The 25,936-nt window shown below is 44.3% G+C and overlaps 1 protein-coding gene across 2 annotated transcripts; it reads right to left on the bottom strand.

The window, feature by feature from the left end:
• Window positions 1–4,110: 4,110 nt before the first annotated feature.
• On the bottom strand, window positions 4,111–22,330 carry LOC309347238 (dipeptidase 2-like). Of its 2 annotated transcripts, XM_081871598.1 has the most exons (11): window positions 22,215–22,330; window positions 21,975–22,125; window positions 14,579–14,705; window positions 12,785–12,914; window positions 12,096–12,243; window positions 11,297–11,363; window positions 10,519–10,695; window positions 8,946–9,033; window positions 7,915–7,990; window positions 6,591–6,726; window positions 4,111–4,318 (listed from the first exon to the last, which is right to left on the bottom strand). In XM_081871598.1, the coding sequence occupies exons 1-11, from the start codon at window positions 22,222–22,224 to the stop codon at window positions 4,217–4,219; spliced, it is 1,212 nt and encodes a 403-aa protein (XP_081727724.1). In that variant the 5' UTR covers window positions 22,225–22,330; the 3' UTR covers window positions 4,111–4,216. The 2 variants fall into 2 exon arrangements, with proteins under 2 accessions (XP_081727724.1, XP_081727725.1); XM_081871599.1 differs by lacking the exon at window positions 21,975–22,125 and having other exon boundaries at window positions 22,215–22,243.
• Between the last annotated feature and the right edge of the window lie 3,606 nt (window positions 22,331–25,936).

Genomic DNA, 25,936 nt, shown 5'->3' with positions numbered 1-25,936 from the left:
ACTGAGGCATGGAGGTGATCCAGTGCAGAGAGGAAATTACATTTTTTTAGCAACTGCAAAGCAGCCCTTGCAAGATATAAAGGCAAATACTGAGAATTGTTTGGCCATGAATTAGTAATAACCCTTTTGGGAAGAGGAGACCAGGGGCTGGTAAGGAGGTTAGAGGCATCACCCTCCACAACTGCCCAGGCTTCCTCAGGAATGTTCTTATACTAAGTCACGCTACACAGCTTTCCTCAAACCTGGTGTTTGGGACTACAGTGTCCATCAGCTCCAATTCGCACAGCTGTATTATCTACTCCAGTGTAGCCATGCTGGGCAACATACTGCAGATACTGGAGGGTGAACAGGAGACCTTCTGCAGGCAGAGTATATCAATACGCTATAACTCAACACATGTTCTGGAACTTACACTGACTCAGATAAGGCCATTGGTCTTGTAGCTCACCTAACTGGCAGCAGCTCTTCAGCCTTCAGACAGCAAGCATTCAGAACCTTACCTGGAAACGCCATAGACAGTTAACATGCAAAGCTATAGCCCTTCCCTAAGTAAGTGAAGCAATATTCAATGCCATTCACGAGCCCAATAAGTCCAGAATCTAAAATTATCTAATTGTGATGGTGCTCCATAATTTCAGGAACCTTTACTTTTAAAGCAGGGTGGTGGTGGGGATTCTTTGCTACTTCCCTACGGTTACAGTAGGAAACACCGAGAAAGTGCTGCCACCTAGCTCCAGCTTTTAAACATTGCAGGAAAAAATACAGCGAGAGAGAGAGAGAGAGAGAGAGAGAGAGGGAGGGAGATACCCCTGAATTGCATCAGGTTGCAATAGCTGTGCTTCTGGGAGTATTTGCGCCATGGATAAAATGTGTTTGGTGGGTGCACGCTTAAGGTGTTTACACCAATCGTCTTAGAAAGTGAAAATTTGCCGCAGCAGAAGTACAATACTTTTCTTGAGTGTGTCTGTTGCTAAGTTGATCTCAAACAGCAGTAATAAACTTTACATAATCGGATTGCCCAAAATAAATTACTTGACTGCTGGTGCAAAATCCTCCTGCGAGTTTCCCTCAGCAAAGTAACTGGTAGAGCAGGCATAGGCAAACTCGGCCCTCCAGATGTTTTGGGAGTACAACGCCCATCATCCCTAGCCACTGGTCCTGTTAGCTAGGAATGATGTGAGTTGTTAGTCCCAAAACAGCTGGAGGACCGAGTTTGCCTATGCCTGTGGTAGAGACTGCTAAAAACGTTTTCCTAGATAGCCCTTGTAGCCTGTTCCAGCAGGGGTCACTGTAAGAGGCTGGAGCAATAGAATGGTGGCTGTGACAGAAAAACCCAAGCAGCATCAAGTCTTGTGGGCGAGGCAGTGGCAGACTGCAAACAGAGGGAACTGATAGCCTGGTCCCTGCCACACTGCAGTGCCATCGCTCTAGATTGCCAAAGTATGTACTGCAGTGGGATCAGGTGACCAGAGGAGCCAGCTGGGGCTCGTCTGGGCTTTTATGGCTGCTAATTTTGGCCTGCTTCCTTAGATTGAGTTAGCTGGAACTCAATGCAGAATGAGCCACCTTGCCAGGCACTCTCCTGGTGTTCTTAGAAGTGTGTGCAAAGCTACCCTGCCAGCTTTGCTCCAACTCAGGAGAGGAGAGCAATAACTTTGTTCCCTTCGTCTTGGCTTAACGCAAGCAGCCTAGTGGCCCATACAGGACTGACCATGAGGCAAAGGGTAAGATGGTGCCAGCCTCATTCCATGTACTGGGCTGGTAGCTGAATTTTGGTTCAATACTAATGACAGGGCAGCCTCCACCACAGAGCTTCTTTGTTAGTTGCCACCTCCCTTGGAAGGAGGTTTTCTCTAGACAGGAGGGAAGCATCCATTTATTTTTATCGGAGAAGCTGAAGAAGGTGGAAGCTGAAACACTTTGCAGCATAAATAAAGTGTGTGTGTGTGTGTGTGGTGAAAATTACTTACCTGTCATTGCTATCACTGCGGTTTTCGTGAAAACAGCTCCAGGCTGATAGGTGATGCCATTATCATCACCTTCAAATTGTTGATCCCCAGTCCTGCGTATGTGAAACAACTTGCCATGACACCATTCCCAAGCCACCCTTTGCTATGGAACCTGCAAATCGAGCAGCTTTTGGGGTGAATTCTGTTTTTCAGGGTAAGTAATGATATGGTGCCAGGGGTAGAGAAATCATCCAAGAGTGCTGGGAAGAAGGCTGGGCAACGGGAGTGTTAAGCTCTCACGGGCAAGACGCCTGGTGCTACACTGCAAGCCAATGTCCCTCAAGAAAAGCATGTCCCTGTCCTGGCTCCCACTCGTGGATGCAGTACATGGACTCTTGGCACCATTCCTGCCAAAGATTTCACTCCCCAAATTACTACAATGTCCAAACACAGATCAGGTTACGCAGCTCAGGAATTCAAAGCAGAGCTCTATGGCACATGACTGGGCAATAGCTAGTCACTGACCCAACACCTGACACAGCCCTTTTTTGAAGAGTGGGGCAGGCACAGTGATTCACATGGGTCCCATCCCAATTGTCAGGGCTGGGCAAGCAAACAAGCATTCATGAGGGCAGGCTGGGCCTGAACATGCTCTTTGGTGCATGTTCTGAGCCAGGCTTGTGAGCCTCCCTGCTGGCAGTCAGAGACAGGGCAGTGGTTGTACTGGAAGCTTGTGAGGTGGGAGCAACACCAGGCAATTGAGCCTGGGATTGAACCCAGATTACTTAGCCCCTCCTCATGCTGGCGGACGGCGATGATCAAGTTACTTTAATAGTGGCCGAATTTTTGAGAGCTGTCCATGATGAAAGAATGGGCCATGATAAAGAGACTTAGTGGTTTCTAATGGTAGGTGACGTTGCTGTGTTGTATTTTTATTTCATATTAAACTGTATTATATTATTCATGTACATTGATTAGTTTCTGGGAGTTAAGAATAGGACTAGGATAAATTGTGTTTGCTGTACCCATATTTTATACAGTTTGTATATGTTGTTTATCAATGTGTGGTGTGCTATGCCTAATAAAGGATTTTGAATTGACTTAGCCCCTCCCCAGAATCAAGATGGACATTCTGACTCCATGCAGAAGGTAGATTGGGGTTGTCTAGTAGGTCTCTGGCTGATTTCTCAGTATATCAGAAAGGATTCTAGTTTCCAATTGTTTAACACAATAGCAAATGAAGCTGCTGATATGAATAAGGTTTGCAGGGGTGGAGTGGAGACTGGAAATAGAATTATTGTGTGGCCAATCCGTGTACCAGAAACAAATTCTGGGCTGAACATTTGCCAAGAAGCACATTTCCTTTTGGTGGATCTCGGGTCCTGGAAGCCCAAAGTCTTCCCACTCCTGGTTTACTAGGTAAAAATGCAACAGGCACAAAATTGGATAGCATTACTCAGTGTTACGTGTAGCCATTCTGATTCCTTCCAGATGTTTTAGAATAAAACTCCCACCAGCAAGCAGCCATTATGGCCAATGACTAGGGATGATGGGAGTTGTAGTTTGTAACATTTGAAGGGCAGCATGTTGGCTCCCCCATACCTTGTGGTTGGGAAGACTGTGCCCCTCAGAAAGTAACATCTTGATAGAAAATTAATCTTCCTCCAATTTTTAGAATCCCGCTGATTTCCATGACTCAATAATGGCGAGATGAGAAAAGTGCTACAGCCCACTCTGTGACTTTCATCTTGGTTGTCTTGAGAATAAAACAGATGCCGTCCAACACATACAAAATAGTCATTCACTATTGTGAAAGCTTAGCTCTGCCTGTAGGGAATGGAAAGGATACTGATGTTACAGGGTGCTCTATATGTCCAGGCTAGCCAGGAGGAGAAAAGAAACATAGCCTTTTTATAAATATAAAATACTATTATTATTATTATTGCACAATATGGTGCATACTTTAAAGCTCTCAATTGTGCATTGGCAGCTCCATCTAGCCCACACCTGAAAATACAGGTGTAGGGCAGGAGTGGGTAGGTTGTGGGGAATAGCCTCATGGGCCAAATTGATGCCTGTGTGAGGCCTAATTCTGCCTGTAGGCTGTAGGATCCCTGCCCCTGATCTTAAAAGATAATCAGATACCATCAGTTTACACGTCCGTGGAGGCAAGTAGCTTTATTATTCTCTGTGAGCAACATGAGTCCCACATGAACACAGCAATATTAAGGTGCTTGGTTGTCCCCAAGTAGAAGACGAAGAAGATATTAACCAGAAGGAGGCCTCAGGTCTAAACGGCAGTCGTGTTGTACGTCATCTGGGGAAATTTCCTCTTCTCCGGCTGTCATGGAAGCACTCTCATCACGCACCTAGAAAAATCCAAAATTCAAAGCTAACTAGAAGGCAAAACCCACTGGAATCTAGAGTTCGTCCTCTTTATCTATTTCCATAATTTGTATACCAATCTTTCCTAATTGGTGCATAGGAGTTTCAATACAATGAAACTAAAAATGATGAAAGAATGAAGAATACAGAAGCAGATGTAATCCATAGGTATATTGATTTGCATTACTCCTCACTACAGTCACCATGCCATCTTCCCATTTGCACTTTTGTTTCCACCAGCTGTCTATGTTTTAACTGTAACCTGCTTGCTGCAGGGGGCTTCACTTCAGGTATCTATGCAGTTGGGAGATGCAGTCCAAAATACCTGAAGGGCCCCAGGCCGGGGAATGCTGCTTTATATACTGATGGTTCTGTCTGTCTATTTAAGAAAGCAGCAGCAGCAACAACAATAATAATAACAACCAAAAGCCCAGATCAGACCAAAGGTCCATCTAGCCTAGCATCCTTGAAGGGCCATTAGAATATTGTTCTCTATATGATCCCAAAAACTGTTTGAGGCATTTTCTCCTCTCTCATATGTTATGCCCAAACCCCTTCCTTAAAGGGGGGAGGGAGGTTTTTACACCAGCCAGAAGAACAAGGCTTTTTCTTCTTGCTTAGATGTTACAGTGAAAATGGGCTTCTCTCTCTGGAATGTCTGGCTTAAGCGGGTAGAGATAATAAGCAAGGTTGAATGGGTGTTATTGTAACCCCAGACGGGGGGAGGGGCTGAAAAGGAGGAGGCGAACTGAAAAGGAGGAGGGCAACAGAAGAAACAAAGCTATATCTTATTGCTATTGGTGTAAATCACGTTTTACATGTGAACACATGTCTATGCATTCTAAGGGGTATAAAAAGTGGGCGCACCCTGACTGGGGTGTGCAGATTTCGAATTTATTGCTCTGTACCTTTGTCCTGCATATGCATTTCAAATAAATCCTGTTAAATCCTGCAAGGTTGGTTGCTACTTCGTGTGACTCTGTGCTCCAGGGACCCAATAGCAGATATAGAACTGTTCCTACATCCTGTTTGACAGAGGCCAATCAGATGCCTATGGGAAGCCTGTAATATCTCTCTGCAGTTGACAGCTACTGGCTATGTTAGGTGCTTATCTTTCATTCAAGAGGCCAGAGAAATAGAAAGAAAATAAATTTAAAAATATCAAGTTGCCATAAGCACATTAAACCACTAGACCATTAGCATAGCTAGAAGGCCTTCTCAGTAGGGGCACCCTCCCTGTGGGAAACTCTCCCTTCAGATGTCAAGGAGATTATCAACTACATAAGTTTTAGAAGACATCTGAAAGTTATGCAGGCAGCCCTGTATGGGGAAGTTTTTAATGTGTGATGCTTTATTATGTTTTATATATTCTGTAAGCTGCCCAGAGTGGCTGGGGAAACCCAGCTAGATGGGCAGGGTATAAATAATAAAATTGTTGTTGTTGTTGTTGTTGTTGTTGTTGTTGTTGTTGTTGTTGTTGTTGTTGTTGTTATTTAATGGGCTGGATTCCAACTTAATTAATTGAACTCAGTTCCTATTGCAACCAATAGGAGTTAATTTAAGACTCAACTAACTTGTCCCAATGATTTCAGTGTGACCTAGGCTCAACTAACTTTGATAGGATCTAAGTCAATGTCTCTCATTCTTCTGTTCCAGTAGACAATATCAGACTTTTAAAAATTGTAATTCAGTCTGTAGAATTTTGCCTTGCTGTAAATGTTTACAATAAGGTGACTCAATTTATTATAACTATCATCTAAACTTTCCTTAACCATTCAAACAAATTTCAAAGTTATCTATTTCCACCATCACCCCAGAATTTTGCTAAGCAAAATTAATCACACAATGTTTTAAGTATCCAGTCAACATTCCCAAGTGGCATGTTGTGTGAATATGGAGATTACACATGTTTTTCATAAGAGTCCCAAGTTGCTACTGCTTGTTCAGGAGGCCTGGTGCATCACTTATGCCTGTAAACCAAAAATAGGGAACGTAGGGGCTGAATGTGGCCTTTCAGGCATCTATACCAGACCTTTAGGTTTGTTTCAGGACGTGCAAATGAGTGCAATTTTGCATTAAACTGAATTTCTTCCCTATCCCTAGCATGAGTTCAGCTGAACATCCAAATGCTAGATAGGTGATCTGCTAGATAAACAGATAGCTAGTCTCTATCGTTAGAAACCAAGCCGCATTAAACAGGAGTCGCTTTAAGCAAGAGAGCCAGCTGGACAAAGAAAGGAATTCTTTCACTCTTACTTTTTCCACCTCCCGGAAAACACGAAGGAAGTTCTGTCTCAAAACGCCTTCCAGTTCTTCCTCACTCCAACCTCTCCTTAACAGCTCCTCAATCAAGGCTGGATATTTGGAAACATCTTCCAGCCCTTCCGGGTACCTGCAAAGAAATTACAATTCACCACACAAGCCACGGTACCCTTTGGCCAGTAATTGCAGAGAAGGGGACTGATGTCCTTCTCAGAACAAAGCAAGGGGCAAGATGCTTTCAACCAACCCTTGGATGTTTACAGTGGACTTCAAGAGCCCAGCTAGCAAGGCCACATTGAACTCTCGTAGCTTCCTACACTCTGGTTTTTAGCAGCCTTCATCAAGCTGGTGCCCTCTCAAGGTTTTGGATTGCACCTCTCAGCATCCTCAGTGAGCACAGCTGGTGCTGATGGGAGTCGTAGTCCAAAGTATCTGGGGAGAGGCACCAGGTTGGCAAAGGCTGCTGTATGATATATTCTTCTTTTCCCCTCAGAGGAAAGTCAGTTGAGGGAGGTGGGTAGCAAATGTACTTGAGCTTCCCAATATCTCCTGTATAACTGAAGGAGCGTCTCCACCCCCATCATCCAGCCCGGACACTGAGGTCCAGTGCCGAGGGCCTTCTGGCGGTTCCCTCACTGTGAGAAGTGAGGTTACAGGGAACCAGGCAGAGGGCCTTCTGGTAGTGGCACCCGCCTTGTGGAATGCCCTCCCAGCAGATGTCAAGGCAATAAACAACTATTTTACTTTTAAAAGACAACTGAAGGTGGCCCTGTTTAGGGAAGTTTTAATGTCTGATACTGTATTGTTTTTAATATTCGGTTGGAAGCCGCCCAGATTGGCTGGGGAAACCCAGCTAGATGGTGGGGTATAAATTGTTGTTGTTGTTGTTGTTGTTGTTATCATCATCATCATCATCATCATCATCTCCAAACAATTCAGGTCTGGTAAAATTCCAGGTGAAATGGAAACAACTGCTTCACACCTTGCAGATTAATCCCAAGTGTAAAACACTGTTGTTGTTTCTCCTGCTGCTGTTATTTCCACATTTCTTTTCAAATAAAGCCAAGGTAGTGGACAAAAAGCAAATCACAATGCCAAAAACAGTAATACAGTACCAATTAAATCCTAGCAGAGTGCAGCAAACCAAACAGCCAAGCAATCAGGATGGGGGAAATCCATGAGCCACAAGTCCAGCGTCTTGTTCTCACAGCGGCTTATGGGATGCCCACAGTTTAACTAACTCATTAAGTTGTTAACAACATATTGATTTACTAGCTTAGTCACTTGGTCTTGCCTATCCCTAATAATGTTTACTAACTTGTTCACTCCATCGTAGTCACCACCAATTCCGATATATTCTGAGCCTATCGTTGTCCTGATGTGGTCAAAATGATCTAAGGGGAGGATGGAAAGCATGAGTTACGTGATTCAGAAAGACCGGCAGATGTCACTAGTGTGGTTTGGGGTTGGTAAATAATTGGACTGGGAGAAGAGAGTTGAAGTCAGAATTCAGCAATGGAGTTCACTGGGCAACCTTGGGGTCAGTACTGGGTCTGGGCTTTTTGTTTTTAATTGCTAACAAGTGCATGGCGGGGCTGTCCATTTTCAATCAAGACTGCAGCATGTGGGGAAGGGAGGTGTAACCCCTCCCTCCCACTCTGATCCTGACAAATTTGACCCATGCACTGCAATCAGCAGCAGAAATTAATCTCTCTTTGGAATTCACAGAAGGGTTTTTTGTTCTGCTAATGGCAGCAGTGGCAATTTTCATTTATTTATAATAGTGTTTGTGCATTGCCCACTCATAAAATATCAAGGTGGTGTACAGCAATAAGGTAAGGAGACACATGCTTGTATTCCAAATCCCTGCTGGTAGGTAAAAAAGGTAAAGGACCCATGACCATTAGGTCCAGTCATGGCCGACTCTGGGGTCGCTTTACTGGCCAAGGGAGCCGGCGTTTGTCCGCAGACAGTTTTTCTGGGTCATGTGGCCAGCATAACTAAGCCGCTTCTGGTGAACCAGAGCAGCGTACGGAAACTCAGTTTAGCTTCCCGCCGGAGCGGTATCTATTTATCTACTTGCACTTTGACGTGCTTTCAAACTGCTAAGTTGGCAGGAGCAGGGACCGAGCAACGGGAGCTCACCCCGTAGCGGGGATTCAAACTTCCGACCTTCCGATTGGCAAGCCCTAGGCTCAGTGGCTTTTAGACCACACTGCCACCCGCATCCCCTGCTGGTAGAGTGTTGTGAAAATGTGAAGAACTGAATTTAAGATTGGGAAAAAGAGAACTGAAAGTGGCAGATTTGTCCCCCCACTGTGCTTGACTTCTGCCCTGGGAGGTACACACTTGCTACGGTCGAAATGTCAACTGCATTGTTGTCACAGCCCAGTATCTCGGCAAAGAAGGTCACCATCACAATTCCATTGTTTGCTTTCTGCAAGGAGGAAGACAAAATGAATGGCCAGCCCATTCACCACAATCCAAAGTAACACTTACAGCCTGATTGCATTTTCCTAGTGTTCACAATTGGATTACTTCAATGCACTCTGTGTGGGGCTACCCTTTGGGTTATTGTTCTCATTATTATTTATTAAAGTTATTGGTCACTTTTTTACCAAGAGAGCTCAAAGCAACTTACAATATATAAGCAAACAAACACAAACATTGAAAGTGGCATGAAAGGAAAAACAAATCCTATTTTTTTAAAAGGCAGGATCAAAACATTCCATCCACCCAAGCCCACAGATAATTAAGAGCCTAGTAAAAAGGTCTGGCAAAAAAAGAAATGTATTTGTCTGGCACCAGGTGAATCTTGTCCTCTGGTCGGTTCAGAGGCTGCAGCTGGTGCAGAACACAGCAGCTTGGTTGCTTACAGGGGCAAACTACTGCCAGCATGTAATATCTTGCAGGCTTTGCACTGGCTTCCAATCTGCTACCAGGTCAAGTTGAAGGTGTTGGTACTAACATATAAGGCCCTATACAGCTTGGGACCAGGTTATCCCAGGGACCACCTTATCCTTTAAATACCCAGGAGATCACTGAGTTTCTCCCAGAAGTTGCAAAGATCTCAGAAGCCTACTCTGCAGTAACTCAGAGCAGGGCTTTCAATGTGGCAGTTGTTTCAAACAACATTCCTGTAAAACTGTGACAGGCTCCCACTACCAGCACTTTCTGGAAACAACTGAAGTAATTCTTGTTCTGTTGTTTGCTGTTTCTATTGTACATTGCCTTGAGATGATTGTGTACAAGGTGATCAATAAATTGATGGAGATGATTCAATGCCTCTTGGTGGTGTGGCACAGAAGTACACACAATTTGTGCAGAGATTACTCTTTTGTTGCTTTTCTACAACACAGCTACCCCTCTGGAAATGATCACATGCAAAACACAAAATGCCATGATGTGCACGTATCAAATAGTACAATATTTTCAGTTGCAGATACGATATTCCACAAATATTTGAATATTCCAAGTGTATCAATCACCAAACAGTCACAGAGGAGAATAATTTGGGATCAGTTTGGTTTCTCCTCACTTCTTAAGCAATAGTGACCCAGGCTTTAAGACATTTACCAGGAAAGGGCTATGGCTCAGCAAGAGAGCATCTTCTTTGCATTCAGAAGGTCCCAAGTTCAATCCCCAGCATTTCCAGGCAGGACTGGAAGAGACTTCCTGTCTGAAACCCTGGAGAGCTCCTGTCAGTCAGTGTTGGCAGTACTAAACTAGATGGATCATTATAATACAGCTTTATAAGTAGCTCTCCATCTTGCTTTTACCTGGACATCTTTGAATTGGTTCTCTGAGGAAGAATTCTTTTTACTGACTTTGCACCTGGGAGGAAAAAATGTGCCTCTGAGCTCCCTATTATGTCCTCCCTTTGCCTGGGTTTGGACAAGCATTAAGCTTTAGCTACACCTACCAGGAGGTGCAAAATATGGTCAGGGACGTTCCTTGGGTTGTTGCAAATGGAGAAGGCTGAAGAATGGCTGAAAATGACTGGTGCACGAGAGACACTGAGGGCAGCTGCCGCCGTTGTGTCAGATGTGTGAGATAAGTCTATTAGCATCCCAAGACGATTCATCTCCTTCACCACTTCCTAGCACAAAAATAAACAAGACGGTTTCATCGGTTTTGCTACTCTGGCCAAAAATAGAGCACAGCTCATATTTCACTTTGGCAATGGAAATATATGCATTCTATTTTTCTTGAGCTTTGAAAATGACTGTGGGGAAGGGAGAGCCAGAAACTGGACATGCATCCTGGAGTCAACAATGTGACAGCAGCAAAAGGAGCTAATGCTATTCTAGATGGCATCAACAGAATTATGGCGTCTGGATTTAAAGAAGTAATACAGCCACTCTATTCTGCTTTGGTCAGACCCCAGCTAGAGTACTGTGTCCAGTTCTGGGCACCACAGTTTAAGAAGGATATTGTCTGGCAAAGTGAAGTGCCTCTGCTGACAATGTTGAATTCCTCCCTATGAGTCTGGGAGTGGGGTGGAGATGGAGAACTCCAGAAAATAATTCTCAGCCCCCTCTGCAAACTATAAACCCCCAGGATTCTTTGGGGAAAGACTATTAAACTGGCCTAAAACCCAGACAGGTGATAATAAGCTTTTGTTGCTATAGGATGCTATGATGCTTCTTCGGAAGAGAATCAGTAGTGGGCATTGCAAAGGACTTCATCAGTTTACGTACTTTGCCAAAATCAGTCAAGCCACCAGTGTTAGGATAGTCTTGTGATTGCTTTGATGATGTCTCAGCCCTAAAAATGCAGGGAAGGAAAATGATTATTCAAATGGAAAAGAAGTACAGAAATCATCTAGCCCAGTACTGTTTACACCTGTGTATTTTGGATATGAGTCTGTCCAAACTGCGGGAGGCAGTGGAAGACAGGAGTGCCTGGCGTGCTCTGGTCCATGGGGTCACGAAGAGTCGGACACGACTAAATGACTAAACAAATTTTGGATATTTCTTTATAGTGACCTGTATTAAACTCCTTTCTGAATCAGCGCAGGTAATCGCGGGCTGGATCTAGACACATTAAAAAAAGTGTTTCAGGAAAACACGTTGTATACTTCCACATGGGAAATCACATTGGCGAAAGACGGTACTCCACGGCGCCATCTGTTTTCACAGTGTTAGAACACATACAAAATGCTTTTTCCTTACTAATGTAGCTGAGTCCCCAATCTCTTTCTGTTCTGCTTGTGGCTCACTGGTCAGCCATCAACCTGTGCAATCTGAACATTCGAGATCTTCTACCCATGGGCCCTGTACACACTTGCTGCGTGTAACCTCACAAGTTCCTTTCAGTTGTAGGGTGTGGTTTTTTTTTTAAACTACTACTGTATTGGCTATTCCTAGAACCCCACCTCCTTGAAGGGGGAAATACATTTATTTTCTCACTGCAGGAATACATTGCAGTATTTTAAGCAATGTTGGCAAATCCCAGAGAAACAGCCCCTCTCTGAAGGAACACTTGTTTGTAGTTTACCAGGGCGTGTTGCAGTTATGGGTCAGCGTCATGTACCGAACGCCCAGCTCGTAGAACATCCTCAGGGTTGCGAGGCTGCTGTCGATGGAGTGCCCCCCTTCGATGCCAATCAAGCATGCTATCTTTTTGCTGTCAGTGCTGGCAATGCCTGGATTTTGATCAGAAAGACAGATCTGAATTTAACCAGACACATTAACACAAAATGATCAAAAGAGAGCAATGCAGAGAGCTTGCACTGGGCACACTTACCATGTAGTCATAAACTACAGTAGCTTAACAGTAATATCAGTTCCAGTGTGGGGCAGTAGTTAAGAGTGTTGGACTTGGAATGAGGAGACCTGGGTTCAAATCCTCTCTTAGCCACAAAGCTCACAGGGTGAGTGTTTGGAACAATTATGGGGGTAGAATTCTTATCTCCCACCTCTAATTTCCCAGAGCTCTGTTAGTGGACCAGATAGTTTCCTTTTACGTATAAATATGGAGTGTAACTCATGGAGGCCTGTGGCTAAAACCTTTTATAGTTAGAGACAGTGCAGTGTAGTGTAGTGGTTAGTGCTGGTCTAGGACAGATGGGGACTTTCTTATGCCTGAGGGTCACATTGCCTTCTGGGCAGTCTTCCAGGGGCCATATGGACCAGAGCTCAAAGTTCGGAAAGCATCAGAATATAAAAATCAATATCAAGCATCACCCTCAGAAGATGTCACCAGTTCCAGTTCCTCATAGCTTTTACACATCTGTTTGACAACATCAATCTGCTCCAGAGTGAGGCGCACAACATCTTTCTTCTGAGCGCTACACAGAACATACACTGACCAAAACTGAAAGAAACATGAAAATAGAGTTTGTCAGCATGAGTGGGTGGATGGGTGGAAAGCTGGAGCATCTCTACAGTCCCTTCCAACTCTGTGATTCTGCAATTGTAAGACTAGCATCTGGCCAAGGGGGGGGGCTGCTAAAATGGTCAGACTGATCAGATGGATCTAGCCAGGAGCGTTCTTTTGTTAGACAATTTCTGGCAATGTGTTTCTATGGGAACCGAGATGGTTCAAAAAGGCATAGATAGATGTTGACTTGTCATCTCACTCCCAGCCAGGTGTAGGAAGGCAGGCTAGGCCTGCAGTGTGAGGCAGGCAGGCAGGCAGACAGGCAGGCAGAGAACTGAGTTTTGGGGCTCTGCAAAGCGTTTTGAGGGTGCTGGCTGCCTCTCCAGAGATCTAATGTGGGTTTGGGCTATTTGTTGGAGTATTTAAGCTGTGCATCCCCCACCTGTGCTTAACCTGCCCATTTGAAAACCAGTCAATTATCGTGAAAATCCCAATAAGCCTGCATTTCCCAGTGGTGGCTGCTGCCCATTGGGACTGGTAAGGTGGAAGGCAGGAAGGATGAAAGAGGGAGGCAGCCAGCGACAGGCAGAGCCAGCTAATGCTAGTTTTGTCCTCAACCTTCTGCATGCAGGATCCTGCAGTGGCAACCCTGGGATTAAGGAGGATGGAACTGACAGGCAGTGCTAACCCTAGCCTAGATGGCCACCAGGTGGGGTTGGCTGAGGGCAGACAGAGTTTGATGGGGCAGTGCCCTGTTCTCTCTGATACAGCAGCCTCCACTGCCACCACTGAATGAAACCAAACTTCTCACTGCTCAGAAAAGTGGTTCCCTTCCACAGGCTGCGCTGCCCCTTAGCCAGGAGAATGTAAACTTCCTACAATCAAGGACTTGTCTGCTAAGGAGACTTGCTACATCTGTCAGGAGGGTCGTGGATCATGTTTTACTTGCCCTCTGTCAGGTCCACAACACTTTTCTACTTGCCCTCTCCTTTGAAGAGCTGTCAGGGGACAGTCCTCCATTTGCACAGCTCCAGTCCAACACCCTTTTAAAGATAAAGAAGGAAGTGCAGGAGCATTGAAGAGCTTTTGCCCACAGAGGGGAGTTGAACTTGGCTCCCAATCAAAAGTGTTGCCACAGCCAACACTAAAACTCTACATACACTGTGCAGCCATCTTAGCGGAGGGGAGTGTGGGTGTTTGGGGGTGGGCATTGGCAGCACATGCCACTGAGGGCCTCCTGACATATGGTGCTGGCCTGGCCGCTAACACAAAATCCACTAGAGGGGTCCAGGTTGGCCAACCAACCAAGACCCAGTGTTGCATAATAGTCAGAGCACCAGACTAGGACTGAGAAGACACAGGTTGGGCACAAACTGATAACTTGCCCAAATCCTAGAAGCAGCATTAATTGTGTACCCATACAGAAATGCAGATAAAGGGGAAATATGTTTCCATTCACACCTTCCAGCATGGTCTACAATCTAGCCTTGATTTCTACCTCCGTCTTTTCCATTATGGCAACAGACATCCAGCCAAAGCTAGAAGTATACGCATCCCTCCCCCATGCTTGGTCTCTGGCTCACTCTAGCAAGGAACTCAGTCCAAGAGTACGGATATACTTCTACCCTGGAAGTACATCTACTTCCACCCTGGCCTACCTGGGCACCCACATGACCAGCCTGGAGCTTCTCAATATTTGTGGATGTGGTGCTGAGGGTCCTTAAATCAATTTTACTCAGCTGGTTTTTATAAAACCATCTCAACTTCAGTGGCAGATCATTGTGCCTGAAAGATAAAAATACATAGTGGAAGAGTTGAAGGATTTGGGGGAGGGTGTTTCATCCTTTCCATATTTTAAAAAATGTCATTCAGACAATGCTAGCAGCACACATAGATTGAAGCTATAAAGATATCCAGTTAGAACAACTTCTTGGTATCTGTTGATAAAATATAACAGAAAACCTAGTCCATTGTTATAGAAAGTTTCAAAACACCTGAACTCATGGGCAGGACCACCACGTGTACCAAGCATTGAACAACCTCCCCAGCACTGAGGGGACCCATCAAGATTCATTCTGGACATAGTTATCTTGAATGGCTTCTTAATTTAAACAGTTAGTCTAAGTTCTGCACAGTTCTGTTTTTCCCCTGCCAATTTGGCAGGATCCCATTTGGCACTGGTGATATTTCTTCTTCTTTTTTTTTTAATAATTTTTATTAACTGGCCAATCACATCAAATTAAATCACATCATATAAATTCCGAATTACAAAGCCAAATTTTAAAATTTTGTTGGGGGAACCCATACTTCAAGATCCAAAGGGGAATTCAGATCATCTTCTTATTACTGCGTTAATGTCCAAATCAGTCCCAATCAGTCCAAACAAAGTTCATAATTCTATCCAGTCTTATCTTGGTGTTGCCACATCATATCTTGTTCGTATAATTTCTCTTTTTCCTTTACGATCTCTTCTGTTAGTCTCCTTAAGCCGATAGCAAGTGTAATAATCCTGTGTGGATTTCCCGTTCCTCCACTAAGGCCAGATGGTTTCCATATATCTCCTTTGTAGATAACATCACTTTTTCCATCGTAAATTTTGGCATTTGTCGCTCTTAAGTCCCACCGAGGAGTTGATTCACGATATGTAAACAACTCTATTTCTCTCTTTCTCCTCCCAGACTCAAGAGCTCCCACAATGCCTCACAAAATGGCGACGGCATTTTTTTTCTGAGTGCGACACTCCAAAACTCTTAGCTTTCCAGCTTCATCTTGAAACATTGCTTTGGATCGGAAGTTTATCTCCACACAGCCTTAAATCCACAGCTTAAGTCCTTAATTTCTGACTCATTAGGGGAGGGGGATTCTTGTTAATTCACATAAAAAGGTAGAGGCAGGTTTCCCCCCCCCTCCCCCCTCAGTCATTTGTCATACCGTATCTTGACATTCTTCTCGTATTTTATTGTTGTCTTGTTATCAGAGATCTCTTCTGTCAGCAGTATTTACTCCCCTTTTTCCTTGATGTATGTGCAATTAATCACGTCCAAATTGTTTCTTTTAAAGATCATTGCAACCAGCGGCGCGAATCGGGGACGGCGTCGAGCAGTGCCGAAAATCCCACAGGAGGGCTTTGTGCCTAGTGCCCCCACCCCCCACAAATTTGGGGGTGGTATAGGGCACAGCAGGCAAGGGCCGTCCCCCCCATAATCCTGGGGGGGTTAAGGAGGCTAATTGTGGAATTTATTGATTATGGCGTGACCTGCTAATTTGTTTACGACCCAAATTAGCCATTTACAGCAGTCCGGCACGCTTCCTCAAGCTGCGATAAATTCTGCTCCGTCCAGTCACGCCTTGCAGAGTAAACACAGCGGCAAAGCTGTCACTTGCTTCAGACAAACATACAGAGTACAGGTTTGTCTATTAACAGTTCTTTATTGCGACATTTCTCAGCAAAACAGTCCTGGGCTTCTCTCAGCCATTACAAACTGTGTCCATTTCCCTCAAAGACAGAGAGGAAAAGAGAAAGAATCTCCTCCCAGCTTCGAATCCTGACGTCAGAATGTTGAGGCATCATGGGAACAACTTAACCTGTTAAGTTCTGAACTCCAACACCCCCTCTTGTCTCACATTCTGACAAGACCTGTGGAACATCCACACAACTCCCAGATTCGCACTGTGCGAAACTTACCCACGCACCTGTGGCCTGATACCTTTCAGGTGGAATACCCTTCGTTGTGCGACTGGACCGCCTGGGCACAAACTCAGGTATTTCCTCTGACTCACCGTCACCAGCAGGTGTGTCCTCTGTATCACGGGATTCCCCCTCTGACTTAAAGCGTCTTCGAATCCTCTCCATTACACTCACAGGAGAACTAGGCTCACTCTTGGGCTCTCTTTTAACAACTTGTGGAGACGCCCCATCCTGCTCCTGACCTTGGTCAGTGACCTGATCGTCATCAGCAGACTCAGCCTCTCCTTCCTCCTCATCAGAACCTTCCTGCTCTGAATCAGAAAGACATTCTGAAAGAACATCACACTTTGCAGGAGTCTTTGACCTTTCATCCTTCTCATAGAACTCAGTGTGTTTACTGATCAGCAGCTTACTCTGATCACCTGAAGGGTATGCAAACCTCCATGCACGAGCTGCTGGCTCATACCCACAGAAGATCATTTTCCGGAACTTGGATCCATCTGGCCCTTGCAAAGCCTTAGGCACCGGCACAGATGCAAATACACCAAACTTACGCAGAAAATGAATCTGGGGTTTCCTGCCATGCAACGAACAATAAGGTGTGTCACCTACTAGTGAATTGTAGGTACGATTCCAGGTGAAGCTTACATACCTGATCGCCTCCAGCCAAAATCTTGGAGGTAACCCAGAGTCTGCCAGCATCACCTGTGCAGCCTTAACCAGAGCCTCACTCCTAAGCTCTGCCACCCCCCTCTGATTGGGTGAAGTAACTGTGTGACGTATCCCTTTCTTGAGAAAGAACTTCTGCAAAGCAGACCCTGTAAACCCAGCATTTCTGTCACTGGTGACTGCTTGCACCCTGGTGGAGAACCTTAGTTCCACCTCCTCAATCCAACCTTTGATCAGCTGTGCTGCATCTTCCTTGGATTTGAGACCATGAGTCCAGGTGTTCTGCGAAAAACTATCCTGCATCATCAGCAGAAACCTGGCCCCTCCCAGACTTGGTTCCTTTACGGGACCCAACAGATCTATGTGAACCAGTTCAAAGGGTTTTGTGGTTACCCTCTCCACCTTTGGGTAACTGCACCCTTTTACCTTTGCCTGTCTGCAAGTTTCACAATTTATGGCACTTCCACATTCTTTAATCTTACAACCTTTGGAAACCTCAGGCAGCACTTGTAGTTCTTCTAAAGAGCCATGAGCTGTCCTTCTGTGCCAAACATGGGCACATGACACATGAGTGGGAACTGTAGCACGCAGGGCTTGTGCTTTCTCAACCTTCCCCTCACCCTCCAGAGGCGTTTTAAGAATGAAGAGGTCATTCTGCCCCTTTTTAACCTTGGCAAGCTGCCTCCCTTCCTTGGAAATTGTGCAGACAGCATCCTCAAAACAAACCTTGAACCCCTTTTTTAACAAATAAGGCACAGATAAAAGACAGTGATGCATCCCTGGGACGGTGCACACTTCGACCTTTTCCTGCAAAACAGAAAGAGAAATTGTTGCAACATTAGTTACATTTCTTTTTTGTCCATTTGCGAAAAGTACAGTTTTTCCGGCTGGAATTGCCTTGCAATTCCACATCTCGACAGCAGGGGTCTCTGGAATCAAATTGCAATTAGCTGCAGAGTCTATTACAAAGCAAAGCTCCGAGTCTCTCACACAGCTGTCCTCAAACAAAGCCAGACTGGCTGTCAGATGATAAGCTTCTTCCTCGCGGTTAGCACGTCCACTTTGCTCAGTTCCACGCCTGCCTGCCTTGCCAGGCTGGTTGCCATGGAAACCCGGCTGGTTCCCATGGGAAATGACCTTGGCAACATCCTGCCGCGACTCTCTGCTCCGGTGGGGGCAACTGCGACGCAGACGTACAACGCCACTGGAAAAACACTGCCCGGGGCTCCTTCCTGCTGGCCTGGCCCTCCTTCTTCCGGAAAAGCGCCTTCTGCCAGCCCTGCCCCCTCTGAACTCCACTCCAGCATTCACAGTGGAAAATTTTTTTAACTTGCCTTTGGAACTCTTCGCCCCCCCGATCTGCTCACCAGCGCTCCTTGAGGCTGTTTGATGAACAGGGGCTACTTCTCCAGCTTCTCCAGGGCTCTGGCCTCCTGCTGAAGTTTCACACAAACTTCTCAGCACATCCCAGGCAGCCCTTGCTGACTTTACGCCCTCCAAGTGGGGTTTCAGCGATGCATCTACGCATGCTTTCAGCATATCAAGCTCTCTTTGCATTCTCTGCTGGCCATCTTCAGGCACCGCAGCCTCAAAGCCTGCAACGTCTGTCAGGGGTAGTGGCTCTTTCTGGCTTACATCCCAAAGCCCAGTAACCAAGAACCAACCTCTCACTCTTCTGCTCCAAGTTGCCCAACTTTTTAAAGTGAGCTTTTCAAGCGGTATGTCCTCAAGGACCTGGCTGTCTGCCATTCTCTTCCCGGGGCCCCAAAGCTGTACTCACGTATCACCAGCTTCTCCAGCACCCGTCTTCTCAGCTGCTCTTAGCTCTCAGCTCTGTCTTGCCTCTTAGAAGCAGGCAAACCTTTGCGTCTTCCAGCCAGCTTTTTGCCTCAGAGCCAGACCTCCGCCTCCGGCAGCTCCTCTGCCTCAGAACACAGACTTCAAAGCATTCCGGAAGCCTCCAGCGACAGCTTTACAAGCGGTAATAAGGCCTCCATAACCTGTGGGATTTATTGATTATGGCGTGACCTGCTAATTTGTTTACGACCCAAATTAGCCATTTACAGCAGTCCGGCACGCTTCCTCAAGCTGCGATAAATTCTGCTCCGTCCAGTCACGCCTTGCAGAGTAAACACAGCGGCAAAGCTGTCACTTGCTTCAGACAAACATACAGAGTACAGGTTTGTCTATTAACAGTTCTTTATTGCGACATTTCTCAGCAAAACAGTCCTGGGCTTCTCTCAGCCATTACAAACTGCGTCCATTTCCCTCAAAGACAGAGAGGAAAAGAGAAAGAATCTCCTCCCAGCTTCGAATCCTGACGTCAGAATGTTGAGGCATCATGGGAACAACTTAACCTGTTAAGTTCTGAACTCCAACACTAATTACCCCCATCATAGCCTCCAAATTACCTCGTGTGGGTCGGAGAGATGTTATTGTCAGCCATCTTCCGATGTGCCACCTAGTGGCCCCGGCACTGGTGATATTTCAAGGGCCACTTGGTCTGGAATTAGGATTAACTTCCCTTTAAAACGGTTCTGCCATAACTCATCTCCAGGCTGAGATCCAAAATCCTGCAAGACTTCTCAGTCCTCGTTTCTTGGCTGTCCTCATTAACCTCTTTCCTCCAAAGTAGTTGCCAGAATGAAGTGATGATTCGACGCAGAGAGAGAATACCCAGAGGGACCAGAGTTGCCAAAACTGCCAAGCATGAAACTGTCAATTTTGGATTGCTTGGAGTTTGGGAGGGTTGCAGACTCTGCATGTCCTCTATGTTTCCTTGTTATTGCATACCCACAAGGTCATATCATATCAGTATAGAACAGTCTAATGCATGGGTAGGCGAACATAGGCCCAGGGGCCGTATCCGGCCCAATTGCCTTCTAAATCCAGCCTGCAGACGGTCTGGGAATCAGTGTGTTTTTACATTAGTAGAATGTGTCCTTTTATTTAAAATGCATCTCTGTGTTATTTGTGGGGCATAGGAATTTGTTCATTTCCCCCCGCCCTCCAAAAAATATAGTCTGGCCCCCCACAAGGTCTGAGGGACAATGGACCGGTCCTCTGCTGAAAAAGTTTGCTGACCCCTGGTCTAATGAGCAGTTGTAAAGTTTTCCAATCAGCATTACCTCCACCTTAGCTGTAAAGGCATTTTGGTTTAATTCTTTCTCTCATCCTGACACCTCATCCACACTCAGTGGTCTATCTTTCTTATTATGGCTTTTTGCAGAGGGGCTTCTCCTTCTTCTTTCTCAGTGGGTAAATCTCCATTGGTAAATCTTGGTGGGGATCAACAAAATGCAGTAGGGAGCACAGTTCATAAAGGTAAACAATTTGTGTGTGAAGAGTTCCAGCAAAGCATTTACCCTGCATCCCAAACACCAAAAGCTCCAACTCTAGTTCCAAGCGCTAAGGTCTCCCACACAGCTGATAGAAATTTAAGTTAATGAACTTTGGAGCCCTTTAAACCACAAAGGCAAGGCAGAAACCCAGCAGGCATAATTCTTTTGGTTTGAGGTCAGCAGAATAGAAGAAGAAGAAGAGGAGGAGGAGGAGGAGGAGTTTGGATTTGATATCCCGCTTTATCACTACCCGAAGGAGTCTCAAAGCGGTTCACAATCTACTTTCCCTTCCTCCCCTGCAACAAACACTCTGTGAGGTGAGTGGGGCTGAGAGACTTCAGAGAAGTGTGACTAGCCCAAGGTCACCCAGCAGCTGCATGCGGTGGGACAGAGACGCGAACCCGGTTCACCAGATTACGAGTCCACTGCTTTTAACCACTAAACCACACTGGTGGAGTTAAAATAAACAAGAATAATTAAAAAGAATTAAATTTATACTTAAACCATACAGTTACCACTCACATCTCCATATTGGAAATAATCCACCAGCTATTTATTTCAAAGATTTATGTGGTACCTTTTAGGGCAAAACTTTCCCCAAACATCTCACATCCGTTTCTGGTGTTGAACTCCTGTGTTTATCAGACCTGGTACTGGAGATTTTTTTTTTTTTTTAAGAGAGCTAAAAATGCAATTGCAGCACCAGCTTATCTAATGTGGAAAGTTAAAGCACACTACTAAGGCTTTTGGGTTCACTTTTGGGTTCATATTAACTATTTTGTTAAATTGAAAGCTTTTTGCTTGCAGATTCAGGCCATATTATTGCTTTCTTGCTCAGTGTGGCCTGAGGATTAGTAATTAATTGCCCTCATTCATGCTGTTTTGTTCCCAAGTGGGGGGTGTTAAATAACTGATTTCTATTATTTTTTCCCTCTTCTCTTTCCATTATGATAAAAGAGGAAAAAAGGGGGAAGACTAGTAAGGAACTGGAATCTAAGTCCCCACTATAAGAAATTAAAGTTGATTAAATAAGGGGAAATTAAGGGGACACTTAATTCACTAATCTGACCCTCAGCCACCCCAAGAAATAGTGTTTTAAGTACTGTGAATAACAATATTGAAATGTCAACATTGAGATAGTAAAGCTAAACAAGCGTTCTGTAAAATGAGCACCATCATCTAATGGCATAATCATTTTGGTACAGAATTTGAAAGCTTTCTCTTTGATACAAAATGAGGTCTTTTTTAGCACAGCATATGATACCTCAGGCTTCCCCATAATGCCAAAGAATAATAACACAACAAGGTGTCTTAATGTATTTTGGACAGGGAGATGAAGAAAGAAATTGGGCCTACCCATCAATTAAAGGGACTTTCACCATGAGGTTGAGAGCCCTCTCTCTTAACGATTCGTCAGCTCCAGCATCCCAAATGCCAGGAAGCAGCAGCAACAGCTCCAGCAGAAGCCATTTCAGCACAATCCTCTTCAGGTCCAAAAACATGTTTGCTGAGTGGTAGAAGCAGGGCAATTTTAAACTCAACCGGTTGTTTTATCTTTTACTAGTTTAGCTCTGAAAGGAAGGGGGAAATACCCACCTGAAATCATCCATCAGCCTTGGCCTCTTCCCACACAGAAAGAAAACACACGGTGACCCTGTTCTGAATGAGCTCTGGAAATCCCTTCTTGAAAGGCTCTCCTCCACCCACACCCTGGTTGTATACTGTACTTCTCATAATCTGTTGATATAAAAAGTTACACGGCCTAATAATGTAGGAGGGAAGACTCTGTACCATGTTGGGTACATTACTGGGATTTTTTGCTGGGTGATTCAGGCTCTGTTTCCCACATAGTCTTGGGGCTTGTTCACATTTGAGTACAGTGGTACCTCGGGTTAAGTACTTAATTCATTCTGGAGGTCCGTTCTTAACCTGAAACTGTTCTTAACCTGAAGCACCACTTTAGCTGATGGGGCCTCCTGCTGCTGCCGTGCCGCCGGAGCCTGGTTCTGTTCTTATCCTGAAGCAAAGTTCTTAACCTGAAGCACTATTTCTGGGTTAGCGGAGTCTGTAACCTGAAGCGTATGTAACCTGAAGCGTATGTAACCCGAGGTACCACTGTATTATCTGGCTGTTAATCCACTTTTTCCACACGTGAGTTAGACTGAAGAAGTCTACACCTGCATGTATTCATCTCTACACTCGAGAAAGCTTTATTTTAGAATCACTGGGTCCTGTAGATGAGGCCTTTGTATAAAATGGACTAGTTGAGAGCTATCCCCATGGAATTTAGTGGGGCTTAATTCTCAAGTAATATATGATTACTGTGATATTAACTCACACTAGAAACTGTGAGACCAGGGACGCCAACACAAACCAACTGCAATGCTTTTGTGTCCACAAGTTTGCAAGAGAGGATGATGGGAAGAAAAGCAGCACTAGGGCCTGTCCATGTCACCTCCTGGCATAGCTGTTTTCCCTTTTTTAAAGTCCCTTATTACGAATAAATTCCCTTATTACGAATAGGATTCCTCGCAAGAAAAGGGAAAAGTTGACAGCTGTGCCTCCTGGCTCCCACCCCTGTGGCTTTATTGGCCCCACCTACATGACTTCCTTGTCCAGAGCTGCCTCACCAGGTCCAGGGGCTACTAGCCACCGCTGGATTAAAGGGAAGGAAATACAAAAGGGCACATCACTGAAGCTGTTGCATTTGGCGCCAAATGCAGTTCTGGGGAGAAGGAATATTTGGCTGATGTCTCCGGAACAGAGGAAGAAACATTTTGTCACCAAAAGGAGGATGAAGTGTTACGCCAAGAAACTAAGCAGACTGCTCTGGAATTAAACTAATTGCAAGAAGTGGGAGGTAGGAACTAGGGATGCACAAATCTGTCAGTTTCTCAGTTTTCCAATCTTAAATTCACTTTCCCACATTTCCACAACAGTTTGCTTAAAAGAGAGAGAGGCCCTCATGAAAATTATCAGCATTTTATTGCAAATATCCATGTGTTTATAAGCAATGTTGACAAATATACACATTTTTGCAAAGCAATCTACCCTAACATAGTGTATAAAATGTGTGTTATTTCTGTGCTTTTTATGCACAAATTACCCTTGCATATGCATTTTTGCACACATTACTTGGCCAGAGAACTGCAAAATGCAGAGAAGTGTGAATTTTGAAGGACTGGTGTTTCTTGGTTCACATACCAGAAAGTGCAAATTAGGTCGAATCAACTTTCAATACAAACTGAAATGAATTTCTTTCCCCCATCCCTCTGGAGATCTAGTTTGTGTCACAAAGAGGAAAGGAAGAAAAAAATAAAGGCAGTGAGGGAGTCCAGATTTTCAAAGGAGATGAGGAAAATTCACTTAAGGCTGCTAACTAAATAAGTGTCAGCATTTATAGAATTGTGAAATATCATGCAACTTGTGGTTAATTTGTGATGCTCTACATGTTTGTTTGTTTGTTTGTTTGTTTGTTTGTTTACATAGAGATTTATATCCCACTTTTCACCATGTTGGTCACAAAGCAGCATACAAGAATAAGATAAACAATGTACAAAATTTAAAACATAAATTAAACCCCCCAAATTTCAAATCTTAAAAATAAAAGTTTTTAAAATGTAAAATATCTGGGAAGCTTATTTCTGGGTACAGAGGTCTCCTGAAATACAGCAGTTTTGACTGGGCACCTGAAACTCAGTTGGAATGGTGTCTGTATAACCCCTTGTGGGTGAGAGTTCCACGGAGTTTGGTTTTCCCTGGCTGGAATGTGTCCTTGGAGTCTGATAATGCCTCCTGGATGGAGGATAGTGATGGTTGAGTTAGTGAGCAACCTATTATACAAATGTAAGATTTACATTTGTTTCTCCACCTAATTTCGCCTCTGGCCCCACCCACCCCAGCGCAAGGAACGTTGCTCAGAAGGAAACACAGCCTCCCCTTGGGCTGAAAAATGTTCCCCAGCCCTGTCATGACAGTTAACCAAATATAATAAAAGATCCTCACTCAGTTCCAAGAATTCTTTTTTCTTTTCTTGTGATCATGAAAAAATTGAAGAGGGTTTTCAACACTTCCTTGCTCCCTAACCAGAAATGAAGTTCTCCGAAACTTAAAACACACACAGCTGGGCTCTAGTGAGCTGCAAATGTTTCAGCTAAGATGTTTTCTTCTAGCATCACTTCAAAGCATAACATGACCCATATGTGAGATGTATAATAACCTTTTGAACAACTCAGAACTGAACAGCTCTGCCAGATGGAGCGAATGGAACAGGAGGAAGCTGGGGGCACCCTGTTTTGCAGTGACTTTAAAAGCTATTCACTTTGATTTCTGGACCTGAAGATGGACATCATCTTCCAGGCGGTGGTGGGGAGGGTGGGAACTTTCTGTTCCTGAAAGTGAAGATATAAGCCTACCCTGCCCCCGGTCAATGCCACTTGTAGCATGCTTTTAGAACAGAGGCAAATGTAAGTAGTTGAAGCATTGGCAATACAAATCTCCATTGCATTTCCACAAACTCCTTCAGAAGCGTGACTTCCCTTCGTGAGCAAATGCAGTTTCTCTCATTTCAATTTCCCTATTTCGCTTCCCCCAAAGTACAAGCCCAGAGACTGCTTTTTGCTTTTCAAGAGGTGCCTTGCTTCATTCCAATATATTTTAAAGTTCTCACATTGTCTGGAACTTGAAAATGATATACGCAATGACTACATTCATAAACGAAAACTAAGAGGTTTAGATTAACTTCTGTGTGATCTGTTGAGAACTGTCCATATTGTTTTCTTTATCATAAAGGATTGCACTCCATATGTTTACCTTTTGCCACTCACATATACAGTGCTGAAAGTCCATAAATGAAGACAGATGGGATAGATATAGAAAGTTGATAGATATAGATAGATATAGATAGATGATTGATAGATTAGATAGATAGATAGATAGATAGATAGATAGATGATATAGATAGAGATAGATAGATGATAGAGATAGATAGATAGATAGATAGATAGATAGATAGATAGATAGATGATAGATAGATAGATAGATAGATAGATAGATGATAGATAGATAGATTAGATAGATAGATGATAGATAGATAGATTAGATAGATAGATGATAGATAGAAAGATAGATAGATATAGATAGATAGATGACGATAGATGATAGATAGATAGATAGATAGATAGATAGATAGATGATTGATAGATAGATAGATAGATAGATAGATAGATAGATAGATAGATAGATGATAGAGATAGATAGATGATAGATAGATAGATAGATAGATATAGATAGATAGATAGATGATAGACAGATAGATA

The sequence above is a fragment of the Podarcis erhardii genome, assembly GCF_964252035.2.
Source record: "Podarcis erhardii genome assembly, chromosome: 7".
NCBI lineage: Eukaryota > Metazoa > Chordata > Lepidosauria > Squamata > Lacertidae > Podarcis > Podarcis erhardii.
This window is presented reverse-complemented; position numbering and strand designations above follow the sequence as displayed.

Bases quoted from the DNA above. Each gene is read 5' to 3' on its own strand.
- LOC309347238 (XM_081871598.1), bottom strand. The intron at 14,706-21,974 runs GTAGGCCCAATT...TTTATCTTTCAG, and splicing joins AAAGTCCCTTTAATTGATGG to GCACAATGATCTGCCACTGA. The intron at 10,696-11,296 runs GTACGTAAACTG...TTTTTGTGCTAG, and splicing joins GCTTGACTGATTTTGGCAAA to GAAGTGGTGAAGGAGATGAA.